A 17,880-nucleotide genomic window follows, 5' to 3' on the forward strand; every position below is an offset into this window, starting at 1 on the left:
GTCCATTCTTACTGAAGTTAGTAAACTAAATAATGACACAGCTTTCTGTCTACTTCAGAATAAAAGCAAGCTTTGTGTTTCAGAGAATTGCGCATATATTCAATAAACAGCAGCAGCAGGAAACGGTTCCTGCGTAAGAACTGGGTTGTTGGACCCGCATAATGTACAGCGCCGTTACTACAACCAGTCGCACGTTTTCAAAAGGGTCAAAACAAAAGCTTACCGTGAGACAACGAAGCAACTTTATCTGCCCAAAACAAGGCACTCTGGTACTGTTGCTGTAAGGGAAAAATAATATTTAAACATAAGGAAATGCAGACAGACAAATATATATGTGTGAAAAGATATATATATATATATATATATATATATATATATATATATATATATATAATAGATGCACGGATTGATGAACTTAGATAAACAGCAGCTGAATTGTACAAAGGATAAAGATAGAGCCTAGAAATGGTACAATATGCGTTTGGCGCTGTCAGTCTGCAAACAGGAATATCCAGGTTATATATAAGAAGGGTTTCCTAAACAAAATGGTGTTTTCTCCATAAATGCGGCACCCTGGCAGAGGCGAGGAAATGCTACCCAGTATAAAGATTAGTCGGAAGCGTCATTGAGGAACGGAGTACGTTAGTGACAGATAAACATCGAACTGACACACAGGGCCAGTCGGATCAGCGGGAAAAATATGGCAACCAGGATATAATTTGGGATTCCTAAATACAAAAGGCTCCATTACAATTATTTTATTTGTGTTCGTGTGGATGCAGATATATATATATATATATATATATATATATATATATATATATATATATATATATATATATATATATATAGATAGATAGATAGGGATAGCAACCATAAAGTACTGGTAGTAAAAGCACCAACTGGGAGAATTTTTATAAATGATCACTGCAGTGTGAAACAGGAAGGAGGCAGCTTCAGACTGTGTGACCCTGAGAATCTGCGCCTTCACCCTGAAATTGGGGTACAAAAACCCCGGAGACTCAGGATCAAACCCTGAGAGCTCCCAGAGCGCCCACACCCATTTTTGCACAGTAGGCATTAGTTACTACATTTGGCACTGATGTAAACCTTTACAGAGATTTCAGGGTCACGTGATTTGAAGGGGGTCGATACCGATCACGTGGCTTTACCTGCTCTATGTACTGCCGAACTCGCCTTCTCAGACGTTCCAGACTCATATTTATTTCTTCTTAACGGCTGTGGCTTGTGAGTGGCGGGCACATAGGCAGTGTCTCTGGGACTAGATAACCGGACCGGTGCCTTCACTTTGCGATCTGCTAATCCTTCTGAACCCTTGTATTTTGTTCCCAACTTCACTATCGAGTCAAGATTTAAGATCTAATCACTCCCCGGTGTAATACGGTTTCATCGGCAGCGCCATATGCAATGGGCGAGACTGAGAGCCGGCAGCGACAGGATGCGTGCAACAAACATTTCGCACCGAACGGAAACAAAGGCGCACGCGTATAGGTTCCTAACAGACACTGTGCAGTTGCTTGCTCCCCTTTCAGGCCACACATACGGTATTTTTGCATTACTTTTAAAACACTAGTCTTTTTCAACAATAAAATCCGTTTTTGCAGAACTCAAATGCCTGCAAAAGTAAATAGCGTAATTTTACTTCACCCTTCTCAGAAGAAAAATGAATGCCTATAGGCACCCTGTGGCAAAAAAATATTGCGTCTCAAGACCAGCGAAATTACATAAGCATGTACGTGGTTATTCATCTGTAGTATGCATATATATATGTATATATATATATATATATACACTAATTGTTCTAACAAAAAATAATGTTAGAAATGCTTTTTATTTGGAATTCTGAACCACTTCTTAATTAATATGTGTAATTCCCTTATTCCTTTTCCATCAAATGAATTACCATCAATAACAATATAAATGAAATTTGAGAAGAAGTCTCCATCAATAGTTCTGTCTTACCAGCTAAAATAGTATAAAATCACACTTTGGATATAAACAAAGACTTTACCTCGTGAGCGATAATTTACCAAATTGGGTCTGGGTGATCTTAAGGCGGAAATGTCACGCCTGTCAAAATAAAGCCACTTTATGTGTCAAAATAAACAATGTATATGTAACAAAACCCACCTTATTTGTACACCATGGGGAAAATATCTTAATCTCTGTTTCGCAGGATCTGCACAGTTATTCCTCCCATTTAAATTACGTTAAGTTACTCGTTGGTTTGGGCAACTTTTTAAGGGTGCGGAGGTGTTGATTAATTAGAGCATACTGTCCCCCACTCTGCGACACAGATCTTACCTACTAAAGGATGACATTTTACTTAGCTATAAGTAAGTTTAGTAAATTTAGCTACATTAAAACGCGGATGCTGTCGTTAGGTCAGGAAATGTGAGATTGATCTTAATTTGTGTTGGGGGTTTTAATTTATTTTTCTTGTATTTAACGTGGAGGCTATAATCTTAGAAACACTATTCAGTCGCTTACCTTTCCGTTACTAATACAGTTTCAATTATGACAGGCACAAGTTCAGGTTTAATATCCGTGGTTTTGGTCCACTAGCCTACTATCTTTAATTCGGTTGAGATCCATACACGCTGGACCTATATGGGGTCCCCCCACATTTATACTTTGATTTATGTCATGAAAAGTTTGAATATTGCTGGGAATGTGCAGACTCTGGTTTATCTGCATCCAGGCTATATTACCTGCCTTACCTTGTACTTGTTTTTTTCTTTGAAAATAAAACATTTATGGGGAAAAATCTGTGACAGTTCTCCTTTAAATAATTCTGAATGTTGTGGTTTCATCATATATCATCATATATCACAGATGATTTTTTTTCTTTTAAAAAAGCACACAGTAACCCAATTTTTGTTACTTAGGACTTATTAAAGAGACAATCCAGTGTCCCAGGGAGTCCCCTAAACAATTGATGCATATGAAAGTGCTGTATGCATTCAATGGCTGGACTCTCCCTTTTAAATTAGTGGGTTGAGATGAAACGTTTCAGCTCACATACTTATTTATGTATTATGAAGTGCCATCCCCAATGAGCGGCTCCTAGTTGGCCATGAGCAGTGCGTTGTGAAATCGGCAAGATTTCATGAATTTAATTATGCTTATTTCTGTGAAAATGTCTTAGTGACGCTGTTTCAAATTTGAATCACTATATCCAAACTGTAAAGTACCGTGTGAGTTTGTTATAAACTAAAAGTCAGATGCTAATATTTAGATTTACTATGTTTTGATGTCAAAGTAATAATGATATTATTCTCAATATTGTAGTAGCAGATACTTTGTAAGACATAGAGTACAATGGATGAGTTTCCCACTGTAAATCCCACAGGTGAAATCCTGAGCGTTCCCAGGTATAGCAAGGATATATATATATATATACACCTCTGAAAGCAAATATTTTTTTCTTCTCTGAGAGGTTGTAGAGGAGGACCTCAAGCTAACAGACCATTATGTCCTAGTTTCACTACCACGCCAATTAGGTCTTTTTACTTTGTTTTACTTCATTTGAAGAAAGATTGTAGTCTAATATAATAATTGTAGTCTAATAAACAAGCAAGCATACCACGACACAATAAAATGATACCGCAGATATATTTTGGCTTCTTAACACATTGTTATCATTTGCTTTACAGTTCACAAAAACTAGCATGACTGGCACGTTGACTTTAGGATGCAAGATTGAGTTTGCTCACAACTATCAAACATGTTCATTCCCTCATCTGACTGAACCTTATGTATTAATGAATATCTTGGAAAGGATGGTTTTCATAAGTATTTTGAAGTATTTAATAATAAATAAAGTTTCAGTACTGTAAAGATTAAGGTAGTCAGACTTTTAATGGGCTTGCAGTTCTCTTCACGTTAGCATAAAATAATAAAATTTTGTAAAATACATTTGTAATATTTAATATTGTTTCTTTATTTTACTGTGTTTTCTACCAGTGTATACATCACTTCTGTAAGTACTGTTCCAGGTAAAGTCCAGTCTTATACAGTAAAATGCGGTTTCTTGCAGTGTACTCAAATGCCATTTGCAGGACAAAAAGTGCAGATTTTTAGAAACCTTGTTATGATTATGACAGGTGGATTAGTATACCTATTGTTGTAAAAGTTACAATAGAGCACTACTGATGTGGAATGGAGCTTTCATGTGAGTGTTCTACCAACGAAATGGCATGTCATATATATATAAAACTTATATAACTTTATCCTTTTATGTCTGTGATATTCTATTCTGCATCTGAATCCTGCATATCTCCTATATGTGTTTCTTAATTGTCTGAATCATCCTTCTTTTCACCCTCAGCTTCCTCATCACTCTCTGATCCTCCCTCCTTTTCACTGTCTGACTCCTCTTCCTTCTCACTCTCTGATGTCCCTTCTTTCTCATTGTCATCCTCTGTATAATCTTCATGTTCATCTTTCAGATACTCATTCTCCGCTGCAACATCTGCCAGGTTTCCATTCACTGTTGTATTATCTGTTGGTTCTTCATTCACTGCTGCTTCTGCAGCTGCCTCATCTGTTGACTGTTCGTCCACTTCTGTGTCAGATACTGCATCTTTATCCCTACCCGGCTTATCATCACCTTTAATTTTCTTATTTTCTTTTTCATGTTTTCCCACTGATTGGGTTTGTTTTAGAATTATAGTTTTTCCATCCTTCTTGCTAACTGTCTCTTTTCTGGTTACCCCTCTCTTGTTATTATGGCTTCCCCGCAGGGATTCTTTACGTCTTCCGCTCTGAACAGTTCCTTCTTTAGCTGTAGCGGAAGAACATTCCATGGATGATTTTTGTCCTTTTGATGAATGCTGTAAAAAATTAAAACATTGCAGTTAACCAAAACAAAGACAAAGATAGATTTTGCAAGATTAGTTATGGGTGTTGATTATTAGCTATTATTAGCTGGTGTTGTTATATTGGGAAAACATTATATAAATGATGATGTACTAAAAAACTACCATTTACACAATTCTGAAGCTGAATGTGTACAAACATGGCACAGAAATCCTCATAGTATGAATGGAAGGTAATAATAAATTACACAGCTGTTACACAGGGTTTACCTTTTAAGGGAGGCACCAATATACACATACATTATATATACGTCAGTTGGAAATGTTTTGTTACATATATATATGGCACTAGATTTACCCAGATCGTAAGTTTATTTTTTCATTGTAGCAGTTGATATTACGGCATTAATACTTACAAATGTCTATAATGGTTTATAAATGAGGCTACCATCTGCAAATACATGCATCATGGATCATTTATATTTGGACAACACAACATATATTACTCAAATAATATTAGTAACATTAATACTTGAAACATACTGTTTATTTCATGCAATCTTTGTGTGTTCTTGTGCTCTCTATTACCTTGTGTTGATGGGTGATATACCATCCTCGAGGATATCTTGCAATGCTGTCCATATATCTTTCTGCTTTTACCCAATCTTCATGCCACCTTTCTACTTGATATTGAGGTTCACACTTGTTAATCCTCTCCAGAATGGCTTGGTTCTCTCTTGATACTCTCAATAACTCTTGTTCTCTTTTCTCCTTGTTTAAACTGCTTGGACACAGAGGAATACCAAGTTTAGTATATATAAATTAATGTGGATATCTATTGAGGAACGGTTGAACTGGTTTGGTACTTTCAGCATGTTTCATTGTACAGACTTGATTGCCATAATTGGTAGCAATATGGTAACATATAGCAGTACAACACAATACCTTTTAGCTTCATAATCATTTGTGTTGTCCACCCTTCCTTTGGTTCTCATTATATGTGACATCTTCTCCAGCAGCAAGCGGTTGTCCCTCTCTATGACTGACAGTCGCTCTTCTTCTAGCTGTGGCATAAATACAAGTGTGCTTCACAAATACTTTATAGAAACTAAGGGTTTTCAGTTCTAAAAGCTCAGAAAACTGAGTTTTACACACTTTTTATACAGTATTCCTGTAAGAGACTTGAAGATATTTGGTTTAAAGCCTTAGTGAAGTTTTGATCTGTCCGGGAGTTTGGAGATTACTATCTCTGTACAACTATGAATGAATAACTATAGGATCTTAGACTTAGCGTATGATCAGTAAACCAATAATGTATTATATCTCTTATTAGCACAGAAGAAATTCTGAGGAGTCTGTTGCTAATTTGCATTCCTTATAGCGTACAGTAAAATTGGCTTCAAGTCTCATGGAGATCCTTTATTTCACAAGCAGTAATAATTCCACTTCTGTTGGACCTCTCGTGACGACATAAAAACTCAGTTTTATAAAGTAAATTACCTTTAGCTTCTTTAGCTTCATGTTAAGGTGAACATATGTCTGCGGACTGTTGGTATCTACCATTGGTTTTGCTGACTGCACCTGCAACATTTCATAGTTCATAATCAGCACATGCAATAAATGTCAGTATGTACAACTAAATGCAAACAGTGAGCAGATGATTAAAAATGGTTATGATTGTTTATTCAATTCTAATTACCTCCACAGGGCTTTTTGTTTACTACATTACTACCTGAGAACCAAAAATACTTCTATACATATCACGGCTGTGATGTTTTGGGAGTAGCTTGAACATTTACCAGCAAGGTGTAGTCTCATCCATCAACAGTAGACCCAATCTGGCACCGGATTATTGGGAAGTGCTAACTTGTGTACGCTAGAAGTGCTTATTTAGTTTCTGTGCAAGAAATTGGACGAGCTGAGTAGGTTTTGATCATTAAATACCTGTTTAAAGCGGCTATGTCAATTAAAAAAAGAAAACATTTACATTATTTTACAAGAGCATAAAATTCACCCATATTAAATATCCATAATAGCCTTCTGAGATATATTCTCCCAAGAAACTGACCTTTCCACCCTAGAAGAAACCTATTTAGTTCATAATACTTCTGACTACAATTGTACATAGGTATATGACTTTACATTGGTCAAATGATTATACTGTTAGGTATACTGAAGTGTGTAGTATAGGGCCTGGGAAAATAATAGATCTTTTTGGCCAAAAACCTACTGCACTCGTTGTACATTTGAGTCTAGCTGAAGTTACTCCCTAACTTCCTTAATGCAGTGTCCTGGTTCTCGTGGCTGGATCAGTAAACTCATGCTTTAATACAGCCACCACCGGGAAGTGTTTTAGGTTTTTCTTAAATTCTACTTAAACTGTCAAAGTGTTGGAATCGTTTAGCAAATCAGAAATTGCTTAAGTGATTCTTGCAAAAATAAGGTTCCCTGTCCATTTAAAACAGTATATTACAATACAGCTGCACATATTGGCTGTGTATTTCTTTCCATCAGAACGCCTTTGTTCTTGGTGTAATCTTTTACATTGAAACACTCATTGTCATTGTAACTGTTTATGTTTTATGATTTAACCAGGATTAATCCAGACTATAGAAAGTGTAAAATACATCTAAATTGGCAGCTGTATTGTATTTACTATTACATAGTGAATTTGTTTGTAGATACAGTACTGCATAGCGACACTATTCATTACAATGAACAATTCAAAGTTTTTCACACAACACAACATCTCAATCATGAGGTATAAGTAGTTTTGTAGAATCACAACACAAAAGACAACCAGTTAGACTTGTCAGGGATCATTGACAATGTCAATTTGGAGCGATGGATCAAAAGACGGGTTATATAGAGCTATACATCACAAATGATGTGTTCTCATTGTTTCAGGAATGGTTACCCCTGCAGGGGAGTAACTGAAACAGGTCAGCAAAGCCCTTTCAATTGCAATAGATCAACTCCAGACATAGAATGGCTTGCACTACACTCCATGAAGATAATACCACAGGTAAGCAATGGCATGGAAACAGCAAATCCTTGGCATTTATAATTAATTGCTTGACACATATTTGCAAAAAGTAATGTTTGACTTGGTCCAGTCAGATACATGCTATAACCAATATTTTATGAGCTCCCTTACCTGCTACTTCATACTTAACTTTGAGCATAGGACAGATTTGAAATTGGATAGGTCTAGTTGTTTTGATCTGTTTAGCTCTTCTCGGTAGAGAACAACTAGGCCTGAATTGAATTCAGATGAATAACTACCACTTATAATGGGTTTTACTGGCTGTCTGAGGCAAACCACTTATCCATGAAATGCAATAACTAATGTCAATCAATGGCTGTAACCATATAGTCGAACTTGGGATATGTAGTCTGGAAACAGTCCTGACCTCTGCTCCTACAGTCACTCGCAAGCAGTGTGTCTTGTTTTAGTACTCATTTTAATGAATATCCCCTTGACAACTTTTTGTTTGCACAAATGATCACCACACATTGTTCTCGAGCTTTACATTACATGTCATTAAAAAAGTTACTAGTATAAATCTTGTTAGAAGTGCTCTCTGATAACTTTGTACTTATCCATTCGGCACGCGTATAAATGTCCCACATGGTAACTCAATAACTGCTTCATTTAGGAACTGCAAGAGTGGGATAATGACTCTCTTTCTCATAACATTTTGGTTCAGAACTCTGCATTTGTTGAAAGAATTCTTTTCTTATATATATTTTTTTTTAACCAGAAAAGCTCTGTTGGACAAAATGAGTAACACGAACAAGTGTTATTAGCTCATAGCCTATAGGATTTGTATTTTGGTTAGCTCATCACACTAGCAATTTGTACTCCACCCCTATTTTAGAACATTTGAATACTGAGTGACTATAAAAGTATATGGGAATTATCATTAGGAAGCTTCCAGCAGCTGATCAGCTTAGCCTCTTTCTTCTCTTGTAGCCTTTCTGTAAGTCCCCAAGCCATGTGCTAGCCACCTTCTGAAACCAGACCCCTGCAGGATTCAAAAGCCTTTCTGTAACATCAAAAGCCATTACTTCAATTGCAAATATACTCTGAAAGCAGACATTTTATTTTAGATGACCCCTATAAAATAGGACATGATTTCAAATATAATACTAGACGGGTTTTGGTAAATGTAATGTCCAATATGTCATTAACATTAAAGGTTAACGTTACATATTGTAACACCTCCACACTTACTGGTATATTCTAACGTTTGCAAGACACTTTTATATATCCTCAGTTAATGTCATCTTTAATAACTTTTGATTCCGATATTGAGTAGACAAAGTGACCTACTCATTACTTAACTTGCCTGGGTGTGAAATTACACATCATTCGTGTTAAAATCTGTAATATTAGAAACTATTCTTTATTGACATAGTTAACCTTTGGAAGGCCAAGTCTTAGTATTTCTGTATTGATTATCGCTTCTTCTGCTACATAACAACCCCCGCAATATATATATATATCCAATTTGCATGCAGAAAAGTACATTGGAGCCAATGCAAAAATGGACTCCCAAAAATTTTAAAATGTTTACTCTTTTCATATAATAAATGAATAATAGATAACCAATTGTTAGTGTAACAAGAAAGCAGATATAAAGAATTGGCCTTAATATTTTGCATTTGTTGACCAGCATTTAGAAATGTGAGGACCAGCAGGGATCAAACAACCGAAACACCGTCAATCCCAAACCTGGCCCTCTAACAGCTATTTAACTATTTTGTAAAACAAAAATAAGACAATTTCAAACTAAAAAAACAAAACAATAAAGAATGTGTCTGTGTCTCATAATCCAGGGCATGCTGGGAGGTCTAAAGGGGGAGATTTATTTCTTGGGTCCCATTATGTCAACTGACTACCAACATTTAACAATACAAATGAAGTTAATTAACAATTTCCAATGATTTTTGTTTAAAATCATAGCCTGTAAAAATAACATTAATTTAACAATATATATAAATTCCTATTATGTATGACAAGCTCCCCTGGGTAATCTGTGTGCTCAGATAGTAACATGGAGTTTGTCAGGTGGCCCTTAGTATGTAATAAATGGCCTGTTACATAGACCTTTACATGACCTTCAGCTGATCCCCATAAATCTGATTCTGTATCGCTATGAAGAATTTCATTTTCTGTTCTTTTAAAGTTAAAAGCAATATATATATATATATATATATATATTTATATATATATATATATAGAATAATTTATAAATATTATCAATATATAAATAGAATCCGCCTGCGCATAACCTGTTATGTTTGGTTCAGTATATAAAAAAAAACATTTTGCCATTATTATTTGCGGAATGTTTCATAACATTGTTATAGTTTATTCGGTTGGATAATTTCTTTGTTATTCTTATACATAGACTTACCTTTCTCCTGTGCTCGTCATAGTACGTTTGGTCCCATTTCTGCTGCAAATACTTATTGCCACATGGTAGAATTGGTTGATAGGATCGGTGCATGTTGACTGTGAATAGCTTTCCTTTAATAGCCGCTTCTGTATGAGTGAAGGAGGCTATATGGTGCCTGTGGAGTCAGGCCCTGGAGACAGCCTAGTGTGTTTAAGGAGAGTCATGTGGTGGTTACCATGGCATTGGAGTTAAGAAAATTGAATAGCTTGCTGGTAGCCTTTCAAACAATGCATTAGCAACCAAAGTGTGATTGTATCATATAAACACTGAGTATTTAAACAGGTTGCAAACTATCTCTACAATATCAAATTCGCTAAAAACTGAAACAGGCACTACATTGTTTTGTATTAGTCTAATTATTATTATTAGGGGTATGACAAGACGTGAATTGACAGACTAAAACAAACCGATACATTAGGTAGAGAGAGCCCTGCTCACAAACTTACAATGCCGTGAACATATGCAACTCACATCATGCTAAGCCACATGCAGACCATTAGAGAGTAAAAACGGTGTTTTAGCATACTGAAACTATTTTCAATATTTTTGTTACCACCTTTGTCAAAGGAAGCATCCCCGGAAATTTGGATCCACACCTTTCTTTTTCTTGGAGGCGGAAATCTAGGCATTATACTGAATAATTGGAAAACCTATGAGAACTTAGCTTTGTTAAATGATTCATTCTATTTGAACAACTGATTAATACGCACGTTACATGCCACAAGTTCTTGGAACAAAATTATTTTCCTAAATGGCCAATTAATTGCTTACCTCTTTAAATCTTTTTATGTTGGGATTTTATTTTTTCTTACAACCAGTTTAAAAAAAATTGGCAATTTTATTTTACGTTCCAATGATAAACGTAGAGTTCTGATGCAAGTGATTCTTGCTCATCTGAAAATGTGTTAGGATGGTAAAGAAAGGAAGGGAGAAAGAATGACTGAATTTAAAAAGGCAGCATTCATTGCTAAACTATTAGTTTACATTTCTAGTTGTTAAAACTAAGTGTGGATTATTTTCTGATTTTCAGCAGATTCACTTATGATTGAAGTCCCGGTTCCTTTTAGGCAATGGACCTGTGACCACTAAGTGGCCCGGCACTAAATTATTAGTCATGTCTAATTCCTTTCAGTAGCTTTATTTATTTTTTGCTCTCTGGCTGTACCATACCAGGCACGCGACACTTTGGAAGAGTAAATATTAATAATCATATACTTTGTGTAAATACATAAGAGAAACACATGTAACTGCAGTGTTCTAGTGTTTCAATATCCCAATGCTGTTAAATAGAGATAGTCTGTCAATTCCTTTTGAACTCTATCTCCATTCCAGACTGTCAAAGATTCACATAAATGTTTCCGTTACAGGAAAATCAGACTTTCTAAAATCTGAAACCATAGAACAGTACAGGGAATTTAAGTCATCCACAATTATAGCCTTGGTTTTCAGTGTCATTTTAGCTATTTCCTACAGTGTACAAACATTAGGCCTATATATAACATCGGTATAAGTTGGGCAAAGATGGCACTGAAAAGCAATTTGGGGGCTATAGGATGGCACTCACAGGCTGTGTAGGGCTAAGATGGCATTGGCATGCTGTTTAGGGGCACCGACAAGCTGCTCCCACCTTTCAAAATTATTGGTGTTATATGGTCGTGGACATTTTGTTGTGTGGTTTTGCCCTGGTATAATTTGATATAACCCTGTATAATTTGGTGTTAATAGCCAACATACTATGGGGATGCAAGTGTCTTTAACCATAAAGTTTTTGCTGCATTACGCTTATACCAAGTGCTGTTTGTTGATTGTTTACCCAGTAGACCCTTGATAATTACCACGCTAACAGTGCAGGGTTTTCAGATAATGCAGAGAAGTGTTACTATACAAAAAGCATCAGTGAGTACTCATTAACCTTGCATACTCACAATGAGTTTCAGGAGTTTTAATAACTAAAATAACTAATATATATATTCAAATATACAGTAGATTTGACTCCCAAAACCCTGGGCTCTGGGATTAAAAAAAACCCCCTGAGAGCTATGCTTCAATAATTACAGAAACAACTACTGTTGATGGAGAATGGAGAGAGGTCCCTATTTAGCTACCGTATTGGCTCGGATATAGGCCGCCCCCGTATATAGGCCGCACCCTAAAAGTTTGGTGCTTTTTTAAAGAAAAAGTTTTTTTCTTTAAAAAAGCTCAAAAAAAAACATGCTGCCACTCTGTCCCCCCCCCCGAGATATGCTACCACTGTCCTCCCTCCCCGAGATACGCTGCCACTGTCCTCCCTCCCCGAGATATACTGCCACTGTCCTCCTCCCACCCCGAGATATGCTGCCACTGTCCTCCCTCCCCGAGATATGCTGCCACTGTCCCCCCCCGATATGCTACCACTGTCCTCCCCCCCGATATGCTACCACTGTCCCCCCCCGATATGCTACCACTGTCCTCCCCCCCCGATATGCTACCACTGTCCTCCTCCCCCCGCCGAGATATGCTGCCACTGTCCTCCTTCTCCCCCCCCCCGAGATATGCTGCCACTGTCCTCCTCGACTTACCGGAGCAGACTCCCGGCTGTCTTGCGGGGCCGGCGAGGGACATCTACGCAATACGCGTATGCAACTTCCGGTACCGGTACCGGTACCGGAAGTTGCATACGCGTATTGCGTAGATGTCTCCCGCCGGCCCTGCAAGACCCGGGAGTCTGCTCCGGTAAGTCGGGGGTGGGCAGAGGTAAAACGCTTAGACAACCTCCCGTGCCGGCGCCCCCCCCCGTGGGAAGTGCTGGCAGGGGAGGCTGTCTGAGCGTATCGGGGAGTAGGATACGGGTCCCCTGCACCGCTGCGGGGGATCTGTATCCTAACCCCGCTGCCTGCCCGGCGCCCGGGACTGCATGTCCCGGGCGTCGGGCGCTAGACCCCGAATATAGGCCGCACCCCCACTTTAAAAACTTAAAGTGGGGGAAAAAAGTGCGGCCTATATTCGAGCCAATACGGTATTAACAGTATTTTGTATCATACTTTGTTACCTAGTTTGATGTCTGTCAAAGTAACAAGTAGCTGGCATATAGCCGCCTATCTGCTAGCAACTACCAGTTTGCAGCTTGTAATTATATAAAACAGTTGGTAGCTACAGGCAGTCCATCCTGAATGTAGTTCACCAAGTGCATTCAGTTTTCATTTGAAATACACCCCACAAATTTGGAGCGTCAAATACTTGTTGAGCAGGTGTCAAAAAAGAGATCCCTTAAAGCTGTAATTCTTGTGTTTATACTGAGGATAACAATTCCATGCATTAAAAAAAAACAAAAAAAAAAAACAGAAAACCTATTGGCATACACTTCTGATGCTTAATATTAGACTTGTGCATTCGTATTCGGGAGAAAGTGAAAACGAATGTTCCGTTTCTTGAAACAGAAAACCGAATGAACTACCATGGTGGCCAGTAGACATAGACGAATCTTCGTGTTCATCTTTGTTAATACCTCTTAGCTGGTCTCCTTGGTTCCGTCCCTACCCACCTTGTCTACGTAGCATCGCAGGGGTTAACTTGAATGAGAATCCGAAGGATCGCCCCTGGAGCTAAAAGTTTGTAAGGGCGACTCTCTTGGTTGATGCCAGAGGAGCTCCCTGGCTGCGACCAATAGAGGCGCTCGTATAATGCATGTGCCCTTTTGTGCCATGAAAGTTTTCTGCAATCACAGGAAATAAAGCTTTTAGAATAAAAAACAAACAAACAAAAAACCACTTTCATTCTTAATATTGTCATTCAGAACACTTTATTTAGGGAAGACACAGCTGTGGTATATTAGTTTTCTTGTGTCCTTATATATCCCCTAACGCTCTCTGCATTCTGTCCATTTTGTCGGCTTCTGCTTCGAGAGTCTGTAGTAGAGTAGCTTCCCAATGAACACAGATCAACTCCTTTGCATTGATGTAAATCTCATCTTGTCAGTTCTAAGGCTCACAGACCTCGGAGCCATGTTCATTTGTTGAGGCTCTTGAAGGTTTGCACATACAACAAAGACTCTTTAAGCCTGACATCAAGCCACCTACAAAACTAGATGTGAAAAGCGTCCTGCAGGGGTGCAAGAACTGATAAAAAATCAGCATGAAGAGCATCGATATGGTATAACCCACCAGGAGCAGTGCGACCAAAAAAGTGCTACCTATGAGCGAGTAAACATCTGTTTGATAGATGTACCATAGGAAAATCAGGACGGCGTTTTCAATATGTCTGAGCATATAATACATGGTGATGCGACACCAATTGTTTGATTTGGTAATCAGGTCGGGCTCACTGAGCTCGACCTGAATCGGACACCAGCAGAAAATGCTCGTCACAGAGTACAGGATGTTCAGTACAGCACGCTCAGTAGCAGTCCTACACTTGCTCAAACCATTCTTGTTTCCCGATGACTTATTCTTCCAAAAACTGATCCATGAGTAGAGCATAAAAGCCAACAGGTTTAAGGCCACCACACACAGGGTCCATGTTTTGAAAACGGAGCTGAAGAGGCCAAGCACGACGACTCTGCAGGAAATCTCAAGGAATCTCCAAAGCAATAAGCAGAGGTAGGCAGCTGGTCGAAAGGTGAAATCATAGTCCTCGTAATTAATTCGAATGGCCAGGATGTTGCACTGTAACGCTCCATACGTAACGGACAGCAGAGAGATACTCATAAGCATGCCTGAAGAAAATCAGAAAAGGAAAGGACAATTCCAATTAGTAAACATTAAGACAAACGGCACTTGATTGACGGTTTGATAAATGTATGTGTAAATTATATGCATTTATGAAGAAAAAATATAGTCCTTAATCCCTGGGGCATTTCTGCACTTACAATTTGTGTGTGACTAGATTTCTTTATGCAGCAAATAACGTATCCTAAATTACTAGTTAAAGCTACGAAGACATTTTTTTCAATATCCATTTTCAAGCACTCTTAATTGTTTGTCCTGTTCTCCAACAATTTACTCTCTACTGAAAATCTATCAAATGTCGTTTTTATCTTTCATTCTTGCATCAAAGTTCTTTTTTAATGACTGCAAAAATATGTATTCATTCCACATGCTATATTGACAAGGAAACGACAAAGAAATGTTGTCTCACCTCTGCATAGGCTTATATGCTGTTGCGAGATGGAAATATACAGCTGTAGTATCAGTTGAGGTGCTGACCCAAAGAAAGCTTGGATGAAGGAGGCCCAGCGGAAAGCAGAACTGTGTTTGGACAGCAGCATATCGACGCGACCAACCTCCCTTTCCACCTCAACCCAACCGCCATCTTCAGACAGCTGCTTCCTCTTAATGAGGGTGTCGTATGGATCCTCTGATTTTCCATTAATGAAGTAAAGGCGGAGAACTTGCACACACCTGCAAAGTACAGGAAAAAATAGGGTTCACTCATTATTAACACTGGACAGAACATTGCAGCCACATGGGGTGAGGTTCCGTTTAACACAATGAAAACTATTACTGCCCTGCATCATTAGATAAATGCTTTCACCCAAACCTGACCCAAAACATCGCGCCTTCTATTCATCTTTCCAGCCCCCTGTATATCTCCGGGTTCAAATATAATCTGGCCAAGAAGCACACATAAAACCATAAACTCAATAGTGACTGAGATTTTAGATTCAACTCAAACTCTATGTATTTAAATGATATCTCGGTATGTATCGCTTTTCTACAAAACACAATCATTCCCTTCAAAATATCCCCTGTTCCCACTCTTTTTACTATCAGAGCTACAAATATTAAATGGAACGCCTTTTACCCATCTAAAATGAGAACACGTTTGTTGTCCGGGTTTAGTGGGAGGGAGTCAGTGAAAATTCGATACATTTTTAAGGGGCCTGAAACCTATGAACTCTGACGGCGCATGAAACCACCTAACATTAAGTTGCAACGGATCACATTGTGATAACTTGTAAGCCTATGCCATATACAAAATCTGTGACAGTTGTATTTGATTGCTTTATTCATCTTTTGATTCCTAATTGCTCACAAGAACAGACCATCTTTTCCTTCTGTAGAAATATGCTTTAATCTGTGTTATTGGTGATTTCATTCTAAATGGTCTTTGTGAAATATTTTGTCTATCCCTTATTGTAACAGCGCTATGGAATCTGCGGGCACTATATAAATAAATGGCATGGAATCATCAGCGGGTTTCATTTCTTTTACAATAGACAGTGTGCCATGTACCTAATGCACTGGCTCACCGATGTGGTATCTATCTAAATACAGGGCACCTTCCCTCCTCACTCACCTGAACAGAGGTCCCAGCTGCAGGAGATGAAACAGATGTTCCAGGGATCTGTCATCAAAGAATTCCATGTGGAAGCAGACAAAACAGATCTGTACCAGAAGGCAGGGCAGAAGACAGAATAGGAGGGTCAAGTACAACCAAATTCTGTGCACTGCAGTGCTGTATGTGCTGCTCAAGTACAGGCCTAAGATTGTCTCTGCTACATATAGAAATAGAGAAATCAAAATTGAGCGAGGGAATTTCATGGTCGCTCAGTTTGAGTGCGGACACTCAGAAACACTGCGTAGCGAACAGCTACTTTTGAGAAATAACAGCGTCAGGCAAGCAGAAGTGCACGAAACACTATCCAACCATCAACTGACCTAACCCAGCTGCTGCTGTCCCTATAGCCTACAGTGACATCACAATCACTTTGTGATGTCATAATGCTGATAATGTAACAGCTGGCTGTCAGCAGCATGTGTTATTTTAGCAGTTATTAAAATACTTATATGTTTTCAACAAAGTGTATGATTGTATTATCTTTTGCCATTTTTGAAATAAGGCAGTTTACTTCAATGGAACACGGAGGATTAACTGCATAGGGGAGAAGGTGCTTTTATTAAGAGCCGATGGAAGTGAACATAGTAGCCAACTGAAGCACTAGACTAAGGGCGTAACTAGAAACCACAGGGCCCTGGCGCAAAAATTGCCCGGGTCCTCCCAACAGCTGGTATGTATTGGTGTGATATGGTCATGGCCTTTTTGTTGTGTTATTTTGCCTTGGTATAATGCAGGAGCAGATCACCATGATGTGTGGCCTCGCTTGTGGGGCACAAGCCTTTAGGCACATGTACCAGGCGCCGCCTGAACCTAGTGCACCGGTGACAAATTGGTGTTAATAGCCAAGGTGCTATGGGGACGAAGGGTCTTTAACTATGAAGCTTTGCTGCAGTGTGCTTGTGCCAAGAGCTGTTTGTTGATTGTTTAGTGACATGGCAATGTCTCTGGGTGTTACTTATGCTTAATGTGGGACGTTAGTTTGGTTAAACTCACAGTATAAAAGTTTCAAGTGTGCAGTCTTGTCTTGCAACAAACCTGTTAATTAATTTGAAATGGCTGATCATGGTTGAAACTAGATGTAAACTGAAACATAATCAGCAGCACAGAAACAATCCTAGTCCTGCATGGCATAGGTTTAACAACACATTTCCAGAGACCATTGTCTCAGAAAGTGCAAAATAATGCACTTTTCTGCTTAAACTTATGAGCATACATGAGAACCCTACAGGTTTGTCCCAGAGTTTCCGGGTGAAGGACCA

General features: G+C 38.4%; 3 protein-coding genes across 3 annotated transcripts in view; all 3 read right to left on the bottom strand.

Moving 5' to 3' along the window:
- Nucleotides 1–1,463, bottom strand: part of CDC16 (cell division cycle 16) — a 12,271-nt gene extending 10,808 nt beyond the window's left edge. Inside the window, exons 1-2 of the mRNA XM_053455123.1 lie at nucleotides 1,173–1,463; nucleotides 224–278 (exon numbers count right to left, since the gene is read on the bottom strand). Of these exons, the coding sequence (XP_053311098.1) occupies nucleotides 224–278; nucleotides 1,173–1,220 (103 nt within the window). The 5' untranslated portion in view covers nucleotides 1,221–1,463. The remainder of the gene's footprint in view (nucleotides 1–223; nucleotides 279–1,172) is intronic.
- Nucleotides 1,464–4,249: 2,786 nt separating this feature from the next.
- CFAP97D2 (CFAP97 domain containing 2) lies at nucleotides 4,250–10,433 on the bottom strand. The gene is made up of 5 exons (XM_053455140.1): nucleotides 10,265–10,433; nucleotides 6,342–6,422; nucleotides 5,787–5,905; nucleotides 5,430–5,622; nucleotides 4,250–4,856 (listed from the first exon to the last, which is right to left on the bottom strand). The coding sequence occupies exons 1-5, from the start codon at nucleotides 10,355–10,357 to the stop codon at nucleotides 4,317–4,319; spliced, it is 1,026 nt and encodes a 341-aa protein (XP_053311115.1). The 5' UTR covers nucleotides 10,358–10,433; the 3' UTR covers nucleotides 4,250–4,316.
- Nucleotides 10,434–14,092: 3,659 nt separating this feature from the next.
- Nucleotides 14,093–16,824, bottom strand: LOC128473088 (endoplasmic reticulum membrane adapter protein XK-like). Its single transcript, XM_053455136.1, has 3 exons — nucleotides 16,580–16,824; nucleotides 15,419–15,681; nucleotides 14,093–14,996 (listed from the first exon to the last, which is right to left on the bottom strand). Exons 1-3 carry the CDS (start codon nucleotides 16,822–16,824, stop codon nucleotides 14,263–14,265), a joined length of 1,242 nt encoding a protein of 413 aa, XP_053311111.1. The 3' UTR covers nucleotides 14,093–14,262.
- Between the last annotated feature and the right edge of the window lie 1,056 nt (nucleotides 16,825–17,880).

Source organism: Spea bombifrons, chromosome 2, assembly GCF_027358695.1.
Source record: "Spea bombifrons isolate aSpeBom1 chromosome 2, aSpeBom1.2.pri, whole genome shotgun sequence".
Lineage (NCBI taxonomy): Eukaryota > Metazoa > Chordata > Amphibia > Anura > Pelobatidae > Spea > Spea bombifrons.